Source organism: Nyctereutes procyonoides, unplaced genomic scaffold, assembly GCF_905146905.1.
Source record: "Nyctereutes procyonoides isolate TBG_1078 unplaced genomic scaffold, NYPRO_anot_genome, whole genome shotgun sequence".
Classification (NCBI taxonomy): domain Eukaryota; kingdom Metazoa; phylum Chordata; class Mammalia; order Carnivora; family Canidae; genus Nyctereutes; species Nyctereutes procyonoides.
In genome coordinates this window covers 11,841,620-11,860,415 of record NW_026575035.1, presented here as the reverse complement: position 1 = coordinate 11,860,415, position 18,796 = coordinate 11,841,620, and the positions used below count along the sequence as shown (strand labels likewise).

Sequence of the window (18,796 nt, the reverse complement as noted above, 5' to 3'; positions counted from 1 at the left end):
CTGAATTCTTAAATAACTACTTAAACAGGAATAGTGTTCTGCACTTTAAATTTGGGAAATGACCAGTTTCCTGTGCCAGAGAAAAATTTGTGCTTGAGAATATTATCTATATAGTGTGCTTTGTACTTCCTGCTTAGCCTTTTCTTTCATTGTGCTGTGTTTTTTAAGTTATCTGATATCACTGTAAATTCCTGAGCAGCACAAAATGAAGTATTATATTAGAGACACAATAGTCTACTGGCATCTCTGAATAAATATTTGTGTAATATTAAAAATAAGTTAATTTAGCAGACATTGAGAAAAATTTTCACAAGTATGTTCATGTAAGCTTATAAACTGGCCTTACAAATTCATTTTATCCCATATTGATCACCAACTGACAGCCGGAAACATAATTTTATTTGAAATGCCATCAAAAATTCTGGGATGTTTGAAATGTCTTTTTTGTTGTTGTTATAATTCAGAACATAATGAAAGGTTCATTATTTTCATCTGACTTTAAGCTCTTTTATAAATGTTATGACTTGTAATATATAATGGAATAGATTTTAATTTTTATTTTGCAACCCAACCTAATACATTATCTTTGTTTAATGGTACTTTTGGTGCCTCAAAGAGTTGTTAGCATTCAGAAGAGCTAAGGAAACTTCAAGAATATTAATCTTCTTTTCTGTACCTGGACTTTCTGTAGAACTTTTTTCAAATTAGCTTATCATTCTATTTCATCAGCTGGTGTGATTTTTGTCCATACCAAGATCATGTAGCAGTTCATTGAAATCAAAGCCATAGTCTGGCCATACTCCATGTACATTGTTCAATTTTTATTAATAACCTCGTGCTCTAAGTCCTCTCAAGGATTATAGATGGGCTGCAATCTCTATAAACACCTTACAGTTTGATCTTGAATTAATTTTTTTCTACCTTTTACTATTTGTGAATTTTTAAATTTCTGGAATGTTTAGATAATATGACTAGAGAGATTGACATGAACCACATTTGAGGGCAAACCTGGAACTCTGAGCAGAAAAGATCCAATACAATATGACAATATGGATTATACATATATTTTAATAAATAGATTTCTACCCTACCGACTCCAACAAATGCCTGAATTGTTTGTTTTGAATCCAAGGAATTCTCCTGAAGTTAACTTTAGTTGGATTGATTTATTGTTAAGAGAGGAACAGAGAGGGGGAGGCAGAGTGCTCACCTTTAAGTTCTGCTCTCTCTAATGTTAGGAATAATTAAAACCACAGTAGATATAAGAGCAGTTGGTTGTAGCAGTTGTAGAAATACCAGTTAACATTTATTTGGTCCTGATTATGCACTGGCACTGTGCAAAGTGCCAACAAAAATGAACTCTATAAATTCTCTTCACCTCTCTGTGAGATAGGTACTGTTATTTTTTTTAATTATTTATTTATGAGAGAGAGAGAGAGAGAGAGAGAGAGAGCAAGCACACACTTGCTCATGGTGGGGGGAGGGGAAGAGGGGCAGAAGGAGAGAGAGAGCCTGAAGCAAGCTCTTTGCTGAGCACGGAGCCAGATGCAGGACTTATCTCAGGACCCTGAGATCATGACTTGAGCCAAAACCAAGAGTCAGAGGCTCAACCTACTGAGTCCTACAGGCGTCCCAAGGTACTATTATTTTTAACCTAATTTAGTGTGTGAAGAAACAGGCTCAGAGCTTCGGCTGCACTCCATGCCTACAAGTCATCCTGTGTCTGCATCGGTGTGAGGGAAGGTGTTTAAAGTTGTATTGGGAAGGATTAATTTTGAGGGCACTTCTTTTTTATTTTTATTTAAATAATTTTTTAATTTTTAATTTTTTGTATTTTTTTTATTGGATTGGGCACTTCTTAATCTTATTTATTTACTTGTTTTTTTCCTAAAGTTTAGTTTATCCCTGGCCATCCTGGAAAGAGACATCAATCACCCAAAACAATACAAGGAACACCAGATCATCATGAATCAAATGATACTTGGAATATATAAGCCAAGAAAACTTTATTGCCAAAAATTGACTTTATTAAAAAATATTTAATAGTTTAAAAATAAAGGACATAGAGTTTTTTCAGTCTTGAGAAAACTAATTGTATTACATCAGAATTAACATCTACTGTAATTGTGAATTACTTGGGAAATGAGGTGTTAAGTAAATAGGCATCAGTTTTCTTAGTGTTTTTCATGTAAACTTTTTCTCCTCTCATCTTGAGAGTACTTTTTCACTCCAACACTGTAAGACCAAATGCCATTTTAATACTTGAAACTGGGATCCCTGGGTGGCGCAGCGGTTTGGCGCCTGCCTTTGGGCCAGGGCGCGATCCTGGAGACCCAGGATCGAATCCCACATCGGGCTCCCGGTGCATAGAGGCTGCTTCTCCCTCTGCCTATGTCTCTGCGCCTCTCTCTCTCTCTCTGTGACTATCATAAATAAATAAAAATTTAAAAAAAAATTTAAAACTTGAAACTGTGGAGGCGTCTTGCTGGCTTAGTCGGAAGAGCTTGAGACTCGATCTTGGGGTTGTAAATTTGAGCACCATGTTGGGTGTAGAGATAACAAAAAATAAATAAACTTTGAGAATAAAATCAAATAAAACTTAGAACTCTGGAACGATCAGTATTAAAGATTTATAAAAGCCAAAAGGTCCTTGGCAAAACCTCAAGATTATACGCTGAAAGTTCAAATGGCTACAAAGATTTCTAAGTCACAAAAATGAGTAAAATGAATTTTGCGTAAATTAGATAACAGTATAAATGTGAGAATAAGAATCAATTAACATTTAGTTTTGGTAAGAATGGGGGTGGTAGCAGGGAGTAGTGATGACTGTAGCAATTGAAGGGAACACGTGGTTGCTTTTGTTCCAGCCTATTATTACCATTGAGGAATGTGGAACCTGGGTTGATTTTTTTTTCCCTATTATTATTGACTTTTATGTAAATGTTCTAATTTCCTTAATCTAATTAATCTGATTTCCTAATGTCCTTTCTCCTTAAATGGTAGCAGTCGAAACAATGTTTTAACCAATTGTGCTATGTTAAAAAAATACCTCTATTGCTTCTGATCTCTGCTTTAGACTTAACTTGTTGCCTTAAGTCAACAGAAGTTAAATATCCAAGAAAGCTACTATAAACCTATTTTTATGGGCTGAGTGGTGAGGATGAAATGGTAGGAATTGAAATCACAAAAACTTAACAAAATAACAAAAACTTTAAAAATTGACAAAAAATACTTCAAAAAACCTTACTTGTATTATGATCTTTTATTGAAATCATCCTAATAAATTTTCTGATTTTTACTTTCCTTTTAATAATTTTAATGCATAATCATGATTCTGTTGAGAATGATTCAGTTTCTTCATCATCTTCTGTACATTTTCACGAGTGACTTTCAGCCACCTAACTATAACTGTAAAATTTTGTGCCTTGTGTGTAGTTAGAGTCACACATGCTGACACAGTATGAATTCTTTCCCCTGAAAACTCCTGAAGGGCACAGTTCTGTCATGCTGCCTTTTGGCATATTGAGGTCAAACAGAAGGCACTAAATAATATTTTAATTATCCTCAAATCCTGGTAAGTTTCAGTCAAGGAAGTTTAAAAAATATGGATGTATGGTGAAAAATTATCTTCACCTAGATGTTGGTGCTGTTAATTTTGAATTAATAGCTGTTCTGAAAAAGAATTAAACCTTCTGGTGGGAAATTGAGCAGATATTAAAAGGCTTTCAAAAATATGACACAATAAATCCTTTTGGTTCTGAATCATGCAAAAACATCAGCAATCCAAGGGTTTTTGCTGGGGATATTGACATACTGTTTGGTATCTCTATGATCTCTTTAGGCATCTATCTGAGTAATCCAGGGTGGCATATATTTTCCTTTGATGGTTTGTAAACTGATAAATGCCCATGAGGGTGAGTCTTCAATGCTATTGAACCACTGACAAATGATTTATTTTTCTATCACTTTTTAGAGTCTTGTATGGATGGAATGTTGTCATGGCAGTCTAGGGACAAGCAATATCTGTTTCAAAGATGAAAACATACTGTCCATACATTTTCTGTAGGGGTGTACAGTCTGATGGGGAGCAGACATGCAAACTTACAGTATTTTATAATTGTTGTTAATCGTGTCTGAGTGGAAAATACATGACAAAGGGAGCTTTTAAAAATCTACTTAGTTTTTTTTTAATTTACTTAGTTTTTGAAAAGAAATTTAAACATAAATTCTCCCTAATTATAATTTTTTATAAAATATGTTGGACTTTTTACTTATAATTTAACAAAATTACAGAAATAAGGAGACACATGGAGAAATATGGGACTTTGCTGAAGCTCAGGAAGACAAAAAAAATTGCTTATTTTTATAATGTAGCCCAGAGACTGATAATGTAAAAGCTTTTAGCCTCAAATTTGTGAATTTACTTAACACTGCTACAGTTATTTTGGGATAGTATATGCCAGTGGTGCTCCACTATACTACTGTGGGGGTGCAGAGTAGGCTTGTGTCAATGTATAGAGACATTTTTGGTTGTTGCAACTGGGGATGATAGTGGCTATTAGTAACTGGTCGGAGCTGGCAATGGAACTCTTAAACATCCTACATATACAGGACAGACCCCACAACCAAGATTTTTCTGGCACAAATGTTAAGACTGTTAATGTTGAGAAACCCTGGTGTATGGTGATAAAAAAGGAAAAGAATATATGATATTCCTATATTCCAAGTTGCTGATGAATATTTGTGAAGATAACACACTAGGGGAATTGATACTACACTGTCTGGTGGTCTTTGGAAACAAAAACCCTCTAGTGAAGGAACAGTTCTTTACTTATACCCCTAAAGTTTGTTGAGACCTTACCGAGTGCCAGGCATTGTTGGAAATATTGGGGAAACCTGAGTGAGCAAAGCAGGCAGACTGGCTTCAAAGAGCTCTAGTACCAGTGTGGGAGACTAGTAAATAAACAAATACATAAAATGGGACATGGAGGAGCAGATAGTGCCAAAACGTAAATGAAGTAGAGTCATGGGGTAGATAGGGCCTGAGGGGCTTGGGAAAGGAAACACATCAGATTGGATGGCCATGAGAGACCTGAGCTGAGAACTGAGTGACAGCAGGAGGCAGCCAGATGAAGAGTGTTGTAAGCAGAGGAAGCAGATTGTGAAAAGATGCTAAGGTGGAATGATGCATGGCTTGTTGGGGAAGAGCGGGAAGGTGATTTGGTTGGGCAGTGGTCCAGAATGGGGAAGCTGGGATGAAACAGAGTATGAGAAGAGGGAGGGGCCAGATCATGCTCATTTCTTTTTAGGATGAATATATTCCATTGTCTGGATGTATTTATCCATTCATACTGAAGAACATCTTGTTTGTTTCCAACTTTTGTCAATTATGAATACCGCTGCTATGAACATCCAGGTGCAGTTTTTGTTATGGATAAATTTTCAACTCATTTAGGTAACTTCTAAAGAACACGATTGCTGAATTGTACGGTGAGAACATTTATGTTAAGAATATGCCAGACTGTTTTCCAAAATGGTTGTATCATTTTGTATTCCCACCAGATAATGAATGAGAGTTCCTGATTATTCCACATCCTTACCAGCCTTTGGCACTGTCAGTATTTTGGATTTTGTTCTTTCTGATTGGTATGTAGTATCTCATTGTTGTTTGAATTTGCAGTTGCCTCATGACCTAAGATTTGAGCATCTTTTTGTATGTTTATTTATTTATATTATCAGTACGTCTTCTTTGGTGAAGTATCTGTTCAGTTCTGCCCAATTTTTGACTTGGTTGTTGACATTCTTATTGTTGAGCTTTGCAAGTTCTTTGTACATTTTGTATAGTAGTTCTTTATCATACATGTCATATATATTTTTTTTATTTTTTTTTAAAGATTTTATCTATTCATCAGAGACACACAGAGAGAGGTGGAGACCTAGGCAGAGGGAGAAGCAGGCTCCCCGCAGGGAGCCTGATGCAGGACTCAATCCCAGGACCTCAGGATCATGACCTGAGCCAAAGGCAGACGCTCGACCATTAAGAAATGTCATATATTTCTTTTTTTTTTTAATTTTTTTATTTTATTTATTTATTTATGATAGTCACAGAGAGAGAGGGGCAGAGACACAGGCAGAGGGAGAAGCAGGCTCCATGCACCGGGAGCCTGACGTGGGATTCGATCCCGGGTCTCCAGGATCGCGCCCTGGGCCAAAGGCAGGCGCCAAACCGCTGCGCCACCCAGGGATCCCAAGAAATGTCATATATTTCTTAAGGAAATATTTTCTCTCAGTTTGTGGCTTTTCTTCTCATTCTCTCGTCATACATGGAGAAGTTTTTAATTTTAATGATGTCTGGCTTATCAATATTTTCTTTTATGAATCATGCCTTTGGTGTTGTTCTGTCTATAAAAGACATCACTATACTCAGGTTCATCTACAAATTTTCTCCTATGTTAATTCTAGGAGCTTTGAGGTAATGTGCTAATTCTTCTGAAGGTCTGTGTCTAGATTCTTTTTTTGTCTTTTCATATATGGATGTTCAGTTGTTCCAGCATCATTTGTTAAAAGACAGTCATTTCTCCATTGGATAGCCTTTGCTCCTTTGTCAAAGATTAGTTGACTATATTTGTGTGAGTCTGTTTTGGGGCTCTCTGTTGTAGTCCATTTATCTATTTTCCTTTTCTTCTACCAAATCCATACTGTTTACTGTAGCTTTATAATAAGGCTTGAATTTAGGAAGTGTCAGTCCTCTGACTTTGTTTTTGTTCCTTAATATTGTTTTGGCCATTCTGAGTCTTTTACTCTCCATATAAACTTTTAATCATTTTGTTGATATCCACAAAATAACTTGCTGGAATTTTGATTAGAATCATGTTAAATCTACAGATCATATTGAGAAGAACTAGCATCTTGACATTATTGAGTCTTCCTATCTATGAATGTGGCCTATCTTTTCATTTATTTAGTCTTTCTTTTGATATTTTTTATCAGAGTTCTATAGTTCTCCTCATGTTGTACAAATTTTGTTAGATATATACCTAAGTATTTCATTTTTGAAGGTGTTAATGTAAATGGTACTGTTTTTTTTTTTTTTTTTTTTTTTTTTTTTTATGATAGTCACACAGAATGAGAGAGAGAGGCAGAGACATAGGCAGAGGGAGAAGCAGGCTCCATGCACCGGGAGCCTGACGTGGGATTCGATCCTGGGTCTCCAGGATCGCGCCCTGGGCCAAAGGCAGGCGCTAAACCGCTGCGCCACCCAGGGATCCCGGTACTGTGTTTTTAATTTAAAGTTCCATTTGTTCTTTGCTGGTGCAGAGGAAAGTGATTGACTTTTGTATATTAACCTTGTATCCTGCAACCTTGCTATAACAGCTTATAAGTTCCAGGAGTTTTTTTGGTCAATTCTTTTGGATTTTTCACAAAGATATCATTTGTGAACAAAGACAGTTTTCCTTTCCTTTCCAACCTATATACCTTGTATTTCACTTTTTATCTTACCGTATTAGTTACAAAATACAGGACAATGCTAAAAAGGAGGTGACAGGAGACATTTTTGCCTTGGTCCTAATTATAATGGGAAAGCCTCTAGTTTCTCATCATTATATATGATGTTAGCTGTAGGGTTTTTAAAAAAAATATTTTATTTATTTATTCATGAGAGACACAGAAAGAGAGAGGCAGAGACATAGGCAGAGGGAAAGGCAGGCTCCATGCAGGGAGCCCATGTGGGACTCAATTCTGGAACTCCAGGATCATGCCCTGAGCCAAAGGCAGAGACACTTAACTGCTGAGCCACCGAGGTGTCTCAGCTGTAGGTTTTTTTTAAAGGATTTTTAAAAAAATAATGTTGAGGACATTCCTCTGTATTCTTAGTTTACTGAGTATTTATCATGAGTGGGTGCTGGATATGTCAAATGTTTTTGTTTTTTTTTTTTTTTTGCATCTGTTGGTCAGATCATATGATTTTTCTTTTCAGACAGGCAATGTGATGGATTTCATTAATTGATTTTAGAATGTTAACCAGCTTTGCCTACCTGGAACAAATTCCCCTTGGTTGTGGTATACAATTGTTTTATACATTTTTGACTTTTATTTGCTAACATTTTGCTTAGAACTTACGTATCTATATTTATAAGAGATATTGGCCTGTAATTTTCTTGTGAAGTCTTTGGTTTTGGTAATAGGGTAATGCTGACCTCATAGAACAAGTTAGGAAGTATTTCCTCTACTCCTATCTTCTGAAAGTGATTATAGAGATTTGGTATCATTTATTTCTTAAATGTTTGGTAAAATTTAATAATTATTCTATTATTAAAGGAGAAGAAGGAGAAGCAGGCTCCATGCAGGGAGCCTGATGTGGGACTCGATCCCAGGTCTCTGGGATCACGCCCTGGACTGAAGGCGGCACTAAACCTCTGAGCCACCTGGGCTGCCCCTTAAAGACTTTTCTCTTGAGTTGGATACTGATATTAACTAAGTGATGTGGTTTTTCTTTGATATTAAATAACAAAATGTGTTAATATTTTGAACATATGTAAAACTCCCAGTGAATTATTGTTAAAGAAATTTCCAGCATCAAGCATAGGTAATAGATCCCTTCAAATTGTAAGATAGATCAATTGGTTTTAATGTAATAAGAGTATGAAAAGTTCACTGATATAGTTGATTTTAGATTAAAATTCATGACTAACCTTTAAGAAACTACCACTTAGTGAGTTTTGGTGTTGTATTAAAGAAGAATATCCACAATCATCTGAAAATGTTATAGCAATGAACATATCTGTGTGACTTTTGAGTGATCTACTTACTGTGTGTGCCTGACCAATGGAAAGAATGGGGAGGACAAAAATAAGTTGAAGGAGATTAATTGGTACATCAAAATTTTAAAATAAATGGGTGCATTATGAGAATAAAACTCATCATGGACTTTGCCTTACCTTTGAAGCATGCAGTGGCCCAGATAGGCAGACACGGAGGAAAGAGAGTGCTATCTTCTCCCTCTTCTATCTTAATGAGTTTTTTCCTTCTATTACTTTTTGGTTGCAAATTTGTGACATTTTTAGCTTTCTTAAACTTTGATTAATGTATGGCATTTATCGTATTTTACCAAATTCATGACAGGAAGAAAACAATATGGAGCAAATTGAAATGAAGATGAAGAGTTCTGCTCTCTGTAGGAAAAAAGAAGCCCCTGACTAGAGAGATATTTAGGAATGTGTTGTATAATCATTGTTAGGGGAATGCTGGCAAACCGAGTACATGCTAACATACCTGCAAATTGGAAGGTACAAGGAGGGGCACCTGGGAGTCTCCCTTCCTCCAAGTGGAACTTTGTCTTATCTCACTAGTTTCTGCATCTCTCTATCCTTCAGAGATTATTATGCCCCATTTATGTAGCCCAGATTTGATTTTCATGGTTGGAGGGAGGTTCCTCTGGTGGGGATATCAGGAACGCCAAGTAGCAGAGCCAGAGGGTATTGGGCATAGAGGGAGTGGACAATAGGATTTGAAAGTCAAGTTGAAATAACTGAACCCATTCTCTTTGTTGAGACTCATTTACTTGCTTCCTCAAAGTCTGTTTCTTTAGTCTTTGGAAGAATAAACTTAAAGAAATGTTCATCAGATGTGATCTCTGGACCAACTGTAACAGAATCATCTAGGGAACTTACTAAAAATGCAGATTTCTGGATCCTCAACCCATCTACTGAACTGAACCTTCTGGGGATAGAGGAATCTGTATTTAGAAGAAACTCTCTGAGTCTTGCACACAATAAAAAGTTTGAGAGCCACTGGCATTACAAGCTTTTTCCAGTACTTATTTTCAGTGTATTTGTATCAAAGTGAAGATGATCTAATTCTGATGAAATTCTGGACCAAAGGGAATGAATGAATGCAGAGATAAAACAGCATATTAAATCCCTCATGTATTTTTGTAGTTAGTGTATTAATGCTTCTTTGATCAGAGAAAAATTTAATGCTCCAATTACAAAGTCTGAAAGGACTTTGTAGATTCTGGTTGTTAAAAGAGGATTCTGAAAACGTAATTTTTCTTTATCTTAAAGAAGGAATACTTTCACATTTTGTAAAAAATGTCAGTTTTCATGATTTTGTACTCTAGGCAAACAATCTGAACTCTGCCTTAACTGTATATAAAGTGAAGCTCTTAGGAAGATACATATTTGATCAGAAATGCTAACAAGTTCCAGGTTTTCTTCCATATACAGTTAAACAAAAAGTCCCATGTTGTCATGGAGGCAAAGAAGATAAAAAATCAGATAACGATACAGTTTACTTTCTTAGTTTGTGTATCCCCTTCTAACTCATATTTTGATTCATTTGTGCTGCCTCCCAACTTTGATTTATGGACTTCAGAATGTGACTGAGTTCAATTTATGAAGAAAAGGTTTATAAATGTAGAAATGAACTTTCAGCTTTGCTTGCACGAGAGGTTACCTGTTTACTGTGTGGTCAACATGAAATGTAAACTAGGCGACAGCACCATCATGTCATTTTAAGACTAAATGGAAAGAACTAAAGGAGCATTTTTGGTATGAGTCTATGGAAAATATTCAATAAAACCAAAACTAAAATTAAAAATTAAACTAATACTAGGGATCCCTGGGTGGCGCAGCAGTTTAGCGCCTGCCTTTGGCCCAGGGCGCGATCCTGGAGACCCGGGATCGAATCCCACGTCGGGCTCCCGGTGCATGGAGCCTGCTTCTCCCTCTGCCTGTGTCTCTGCCTCTCTCTCTCTCATTCTGTGTGACTGTCATAAATAAATAAAAATTAAAAAAAAAATTAAACTAATACTAATTAAAATGGGCAAAGTCAGAAAATTCAAAATCTCTTTTCATTAGCAATTACACCTAACTCTAGATAATAGTTCAAAAATTATATCACATGCTCTCAGTTAAAAAAAAAAGTGACATCCAGTACTTTCTTATTCAATTTATTTAATTCAGTTGAATTATTTCATTCTGTTGCGGCTGTTCGTACTAATATAGCTTTGTAGTTATAGACTCTTGAAACATGAACTGATCGAATCAAGAATAGAGATGTGTCTGAAGCTAATGCCAGGAATGAGATCCTATGGCTCACTTATTTTGCTTCTTTTTCTTATTAAGATTTTATTTATTTATTCATGACAGACACAGGCAGAGAGAGGCAGAGACTTAGGCAGAGGGAGAAGCAAGCTCTCCGTGGGGACCCTGATGCGCAACTCGATCCCAGGACCCTAGGATCACGACCTGAGCCAAAGACAGATGCTCAACCATTGAGTCACCCAGGCATCCCTACTTTGTTTCTTTTAAATAGTTTTGTTTTTCTTTTTATCAACATTACAGTATGCTTACAGCCAAATATTCTGAGCATAAGAACGTGTATAAAGATCACCTTTAACTACTGTTGTATTTTGATATATGCTGCATATTTTTTCTTAGTATGAATGAACACTACTATTATGCATTTATATTTATGTGTAGATACTAATATGTAATATGTATATGTGTGTACCTATCAAGAAAATTGCTTAGTAAATTTTTTCAGCAAACAATATTTTATAGGCATCTGTCTTATACACACTTGTTTATATCATGTTCCATTTATGATTATAGCTCTGCATGTATTTTATAATTTGCATGTACCATAATATATTTGATTACCTTATTGTTGGGCATTGAGGTTGTTTCCAGTGTTTCCATTTTTGTAGTCAATATACTGTAACCTCTTGCCTGAATGTTTTCTTAGGATAAATTCCTAGAGATAGAATTGCTGTGTTAAAGGGAATACTCATTTAAAAAATTGAAATATATTGTCAAGTTGTACCTCAGAAATGTTTTGCCATTTATACTCTTTTTTTAGAGGGGGGTGTGCAGAGAGAGAGAGGGAAAGAAAGAGTCTTAAGTAGGCTCCACACTCAACACAGAGCCTGATGTGGGATTCAGTCTCACAATCCTGAGATCATGACCTCAGCTGAAATCAAGAGTCAGATGCTTAACCAACTGAGCCACCGAGATGCCCCTGTGCCACTTTATAGTCTTAGTATCAATGTCCTTGAGGGTGATAACCTTGGAATGTTATGAAGCATACTGGGTTTTCTTAATTTCTTAAATCTTTGTAAATCTAGCATGTCAAAAATGAGATTCTTACTTTAATCTTCACTTGTTTGATGTAGTTTTCAGAGATTCCTTGGAGCTGCTGTGTGCCCTGGGGATTGGTAGACTGTAATCACACCCCAACTTGGCTGGTAGTGGCTGAAGTTCTTAAGACAAACAAGGGAAGCAGTGATTTCACCTGGTCACTAGATAGTTAATGAACAATGTCTTGAAGACACAAGCCAGATTTGCTGGATGGAAAATCACTTCTCCTTTTCCTTCCAAATTTTCTCTTTTAAGACCTAATATAAATAACTTTTTTTTTGCTCTTCTTTTCCTTTGCAAAAGTAATAGTCATGAGCCAGCTTAATAACTTATTAAGAAGAATGCAGATCTTTGAAATAATGAGGAACTTATTTGCCTATCGTAGAGTTATGGAGAGCCCTGACCTGATCCCAGAAATACAAAATCTGGCTTCCTAAAACTTGGGAGGGGGTAGATAAGAGGGGAAGGGAAATCCTTCCATTGCTCTTTGAAGAGTCACCTTCTCTGTCTCTCTTTCACTCTCTCTCTCTTTCTTTTCCTCCCTACCTCCTTCCCTCAGTCTCTCTCTCAATTCCAAAAGGGTCACTTTGGAATTTCTGGCCCTTTTTTCTCAAGATAAAAATTCCCATTTTTCAATATATTTTGGTCTTTTTGTGCTTCACAAGACTTAGAAGTTTAGGAAACATTTGACTCAAGTGTTTGCCACAGAACGTTTGAGATCCTCCTGGTGGATAAATTCAGTTCATATATACATGATCACTTTTGGTCCTGCCCCAAAACTATGAAGGATATAATTCCCAGGTAGGAACCACAGTGAGCAAGGGTTTCACCTTTTATGACAAAACTCTTCTTCTCAACAGTTATTGGAGTTTTTAAACTTTGGTTTCCTGTAAAAAATTTAGTTTTCATCAACACCCTGTTATTTTATTAACCTAATGTTGCCTTCATAATATTTCTTTTTTTGTTTCATGCAGGCATTCTTACACCGAATGAACCAGTGTGCTGCATCAAAAATTGACAAAAATGTAACAGAAGAAACAGTGAAGGTGAGGAGATGCAGTTGGTGCTCAACCCAAGCACGCGTTCCCCTTAGTTAAACTTTTATCTGGGGGATATTACTTTAAGTTCTTTAGTTTATCCTCAGTTCCAGTATAAGTTCCCTGCCAGTCACTTGTGTGGGCGATACTGAGAAAAAGGGAAAGGAGGGTTTGGGAAATGAAACAGAGGGTTAAGAGGATGGGGAACTTTTTTGCCAAGGCCTTAGGACAGAAGAAGAAAAACAAACCCACGACTGAGAACCCCAGCGCCTGTGAGAGGGAGAGAGCAGCACCGTGTGTAAGAGCATTGCTAGAGTTGGCTTAGGGAGGCAAGATGTGGACAAATGCAACTTCCATTGTCTGATCACCAAAGAACAAATGATTTAGATGGTTCAGTGGTGCAGAAAAAGCCTGCATAATATCTTCAACTCAGAAACAAATGTATAAGCATTTCCTTTTAAGCTGCAGGGCAGGAAAGTTATTAAGAGTTTTGTAAAGGGGGAGGAGGTAAATGAAAATTAATTGCACTACTGTTATTACCTATTCAAGTTGTATAAATTATCATTGATACTTAGTTTTTGGTACTGATTTACTATTTTACTTTACTAAAAATAAAAAAAAATCCCAAGGATTTTATAGGCCCTTCTGACTATTTTTTCATAAATAAATAATCACTTTAAAATTCTCCTTACCATGGGAGTATTTTAGTTTTGTGCTTTTGGTTGGAAGCAGAAGTCACTTATTCAAATGACTTGAAGATGCTTCAGCTCTCATATTGAGAACTCCAGACAGAACTCAGGGAGGTCAATAAGATTGCCAGGTTCTGTCTAACTCTTCCCTGCACCCTCCAGGTTATCAGCTTTGCCTCTGGGCTGGCTCCTCTTGTAGCTGCAAAATGACCCTGGAGCTGTCCCAGCTGTCATTTCCAGAGGGGAGGAGGGCTGTCCATTCCAGGTTGCCCTTCCAAAAAGCAAAGAAGCCCTGGCCCCCCAAAGCCTGCCAGCAGATCCATCCTACACTGTTACCTGCGGCCCATTCTCACTAATTGGGTGGGGACTTTCATGCTTGGATTTAGTCACTCAAGCTTTTCCTGAGAGCCAGGAATAGGTTCCTGGTTCCCAGAGTTGTGTGGGAGTGGAGAGGATGTCCAGACAAAATTGGCGCTTGGCCCTCTGGGTGGGTGGGAAGGATAGCTATGCCCTGAAGTGTTCAGCTTGGAAAGAGAATACTGTACTCTTGGACCTTTTTTTTTCCCCCCTAACCTGCTTCACTGTTGCACTTACATTTATTTGCAGATGCTGTTCTCAAACATTGAAGACATCCTTGCAGTACATAAGGAGTTTTTAAAAGTCGTGGAAGAATGCCTACATCCAGAACCTAACGCTCAACAAGAAGTGGGAACCTGCTTTCTTCACTTTGTAGGATAAATTTCTGTTTATTTTAAAAGCTCTTTCCCCCTAGATTTTAAGGTTTCGCTTTTGGCACAGTAGTAGGTGGGAATTCAGCATTAGGAGTAAAATGTGACACCGAAAGTTTGGGGTCTTTTAAGGCCAGTGAAATCTTCCACTGAGAGCCAGAAAAGGGGTGAGGGCCTCACATCATCCATTTTATTCAGTGAAGAATAAACAGCCTTTTCTTTTTCCCAACAAGTTAGTTCTTCGCATCCTCTGTAGCTTTGAATTCTAATGAATATTCAGGCTGTTCATAATGAATGGATTTTTATGTTTCTCTCAAACATAGAGCATTTCCCTTCTGAGGCAGAAAATCCTTCCTCTTATAATGTGGCGTGATGAGCCTTTTGTAGTCAGAATGTTCCCTTGTTAATTGATTGGTGACAGACCTGCAGGTGAACAAACCCGGTCACCCTAGGTACACATATGCCTGAATCCGATGCTTCTCAAGGATGGTGTCTTAGAAGCTGTACAGAGTGATGCAGAAAAATAATCAGTTGGTGCTCAGTTGTTTCAAATGATATGTCACTCTTATGTGATCATGTCCATCTTTTTGGATGTGATAGTTGGAATTATTTGTGCAATTGATTTATAAAGTAAAAAGTCACCTGTAAAATGAAAATTGTTTTCAGAACTAAAGGGCATTCATCCAAAAAAAAAAAAGTGCTGCTATTTATACCATTCCACTGATGCTAATTTTCAGACTACCAATCTGAAGTCCTTTCTTTACCAAAATTCTATATAATTAATGTTTTATTTAAAAATGCATGAGAGTATTTTGTCACAGAAATCATTTTTTGTTTATTTTTATTTCTATTTAGCCTTTATAAAGGTAACTGTGTATAGTTTCTGGGTCTGTAGACCCTGCATATGTTCTTTTTATAATCAGGGAATATTTTCATAAGGGTAATTTTATTAAATAGGAAAGCTCCTTGGAATAGGAGGATCAAGCTGTGCTTTCCTTGGGCATGATTGGAAACCATGCATGTTTGTGTCTACTTAATCCAAACTGTTCCCTTTCATGAAAGAATTCAAATCTGCCAGCTGGAGTATTTGCTTTCTCAGTCCAGGGCTGCACATGGGAATCTTGCACCCTGACATCCATTTCCTCAGTAACACACTATGAATCTGTCATCCATGAATTTACCCAAACTATTTCTGAAGTTTGTTTCATTCTGGGTCATACCATTTCTTGAAATAAGTAATTCAATATATTTTCTCCTGGCTTTACAAAATAGCACTCAGTGTTGCTTTCCAAATGCATGCCTTTGAAATTTCAGAGGACATACTTCTGTTCTAATACTTGATCAATATATTTTCTCTGTCTTTCTCTTCTTGGTACTGCTTTGATAGGTACTAATCATAGCCAATGAGAGCAAATCTAATGATGTGAGGATGCTCAGAGATCATGATGGTGACATTATTCTCTTTTTGAAAGTACTCTTTCTTTGGCAAATACGAAGGTCGCTTATTTTGTTCCTACTTGATCACTTTTTGTGATAGCTCTAGCCATTAGAAAATTTTATGTTAATCCTGAATCTGCCTACCTCTGCCCATCATTGCCCTTGCAGTTTCTACCTAGTGGTCTTAGTTCTGTGTTCTGGAGCTACATAGAGTTGTAAATCCTTTACATTAGGACAGCTATCTGAAAGTAGCTACCATTTCCTTACTTTATTATACTAACAAATAATTTCTGTTTGAAATGACCTCTCATATGTAGTGTTTCCATAGGCAACCATCTTCATCACCTGAAGAATATTCTGAATTCAGAATATTCATTGCTGAATATTCTGCTGTTTGTCCGTATCTGTCTTAAACACAACTGTCCAGATTGGTGCAAATGAACTGCAGGGTACCATGTCTCTCTATTCCTATTTGACCTGTTACATGCTTTTCCCTCTCCCCAAAATGCTTTCTTCCCTCTCCCTGTCTGGGAATCATAGATTCATCTCTTTGGACCTTGCTCAGATACTCCTTTTTTTTTTTTTTTTAAGCTCTATCTGGGGCAGCCCGATGGCTCAGCAGTTTAGTGCCACCTTCAGCCTGGGGCCTGACTCGACCCAGGATCGAGTCCAAAGTGGAGCCTGCTTCTCCCTCTGCCTGTGTCTCTGTCTCTCTCTCTGTGTCTCTCATGAGTAAATAAAATCTTTTTTAAGAAAAGCTCTATCTGAATCCTTTTAGTAAAGCTAAGTACTCTCTTCTCAGTAATTTGCTACCATTTGGTTCATTTACCTATTACTGAATACATCATAGTGGACATTAGCCAATATAACCTTTTTTCCTAGGCTATTCTTCATGGATCAGAGAAAATTGATATACATACACAGTAAAGCTCCCAAAACATAGTCAACGCTTAATAAAGTTTGTTCATAAACATCACACAGGTTCATCTTTCAAAATGGCTCCTAACACGACCCTAACTTATCCTTATTCTAATTCACAGAAAGACAAGTTCCGTATCTATGATGAATATTGTAGTAACCATGAGAAGGCACAAAAATTGCTTCTTGAACTTAACAAAATAAGAACAATCCGCGCATTTCTTTTGGTAAGTATATGTAAGAGTGTTACGATATGCTAGGATTTGTTGATGGGCTCACTAAGGAGCCAAGGACCAGCACCAGTATGGTGTAACAACTACCCATGGGCATTTAATGTGTCCAGGCTAGGAGACCAAGAGTCCTTTGATAAATGTAAGAAGTGAGAGTTGGCAGAAGCTTGTGCTGGGAAAACACTGATGATGCCCTCTCCTGATTGATTGTGAATTGTTTGTGACAACTACAGGTTCCTAGTGAGAGAAGACATTTATGCCGAGTTCATCATTGCTTTTAAATCCCTCAGCTCCCTAGGGTTTCATTTACTTTTGCTAAGAGAACTGTAAGTAGAACAGTCACAGGAAGGAAACAGAGCATGAGTATCGTAGAAAAGAAATGTAAAGATTGACCTTTCTCCTACATACATTCCTTATTCACTTTTCATAGAAAGAGCAAGAATGTATATTTAATTTCTCAGGATAGCATAAACAAATGCACATGTTGGCAGGAATTTGGACAATTCAATTGCCAGTAAGGACTTACTTGTACAATAAGCGTACAAGTCAACAATATTTATTCAGCATTTTGTGGAATGGAGCAGCCATCCCCATTATCCAGTTATAAAGGTTTCTAGCGCCCCAAATAGTCCCTCATTCCTGCTCACAGCCCATCTCTACAAGCACCATGAACTCTAGGCCATCAGTGATTTACTTTCGATCTCCATGGTTTGTCTTTTCTGGATATTTCACGTAAATGGACTATAATCTTCAATGCCCGACTTCTTTTACTGAGTAAAATGTTTTGAGGTTCATCCTCATCATAGCATATATCCATATGCCCTTCATTTTTATTACTGGATAGTATTCCCTTGTATGGATATACCGTATTTTGTCTATCCATTTGCCAGTGTGTGAACATTGGGTTGGCAAGCAACTATGATTAATGACGGACCTTGAAGATCATTTCTGAGAAAGATCTTTGTTAATATAAAAAAGTCAGGAGATATCCAGTTTGAGCTCTTTTATAAATGATGCTGAGATGAACATCCACGTACACGTCTTTGTGTGGATATTTTCATTCTCTTTGATAGATGCTAAGAGTGGAATTACTAGGTCATAATAAGTTTATGTTTAACATTGATAATCTGCCAAAGTGACTGTGCCATATCCACCCACAATGTACAATTACAGTTTCTCTATATCTTTGCCAACACATGGTATTACCAGTTGCAATTACAGCTGTGATAGTGGATGTGTAGTTTATCTCAAGGTGATTTTTATTTGCATTTCTCTCATGACCAGTGATATCAGGCATGCTTTCTATGTTCCTATTAGCCATTCATATATCCTGTTGGTGAAATGCTTATTCAAATCTTTTGTCCATTTTTAAATTGAAATGTTTATCTTATATTGAGCTGTACATGTTCTTTATTTTGGGTACAGTTTTTGTATCTGACATATAATTTGTGAATACTTCCTCCCAGTGTGGTTTGTTCATTTAAAAATATTATATTTTGAAAATCAAAATTCTGGGCTCCAGGGTGGCTCAGTCAGTTAAGCGGCTGCCTTCAGCTCACGTCATTATCCCAGGGTCCTGGGATCAAGTCCCACATTGGGTTTCCTGCTCTGTGGGGA

The 18,796-nt window shown here is 36.9% G+C and overlaps 1 protein-coding gene across 1 annotated transcript in view; it reads left to right on the top strand.

Moving 5' to 3' along the window:
• PREX2 (phosphatidylinositol-3,4,5-trisphosphate dependent Rac exchange factor 2) overlaps positions 1-18,796 on the top strand; it is a 283,936-nt gene that overhangs the window by 59,404 nt on the left and 205,736 nt on the right. The window contains exons 2-4 of the mRNA XM_055318289.1: positions 13,115-13,186; positions 14,473-14,595; positions 17,072-17,176. Coding sequence (XP_055174264.1) covers positions 13,115-13,186; positions 14,473-14,595; positions 17,072-17,176 — 300 coding nt within the window. The remainder of the gene's footprint in view (positions 1-13,114; positions 13,187-14,472; positions 14,596-17,071; positions 17,177-18,796) is intronic.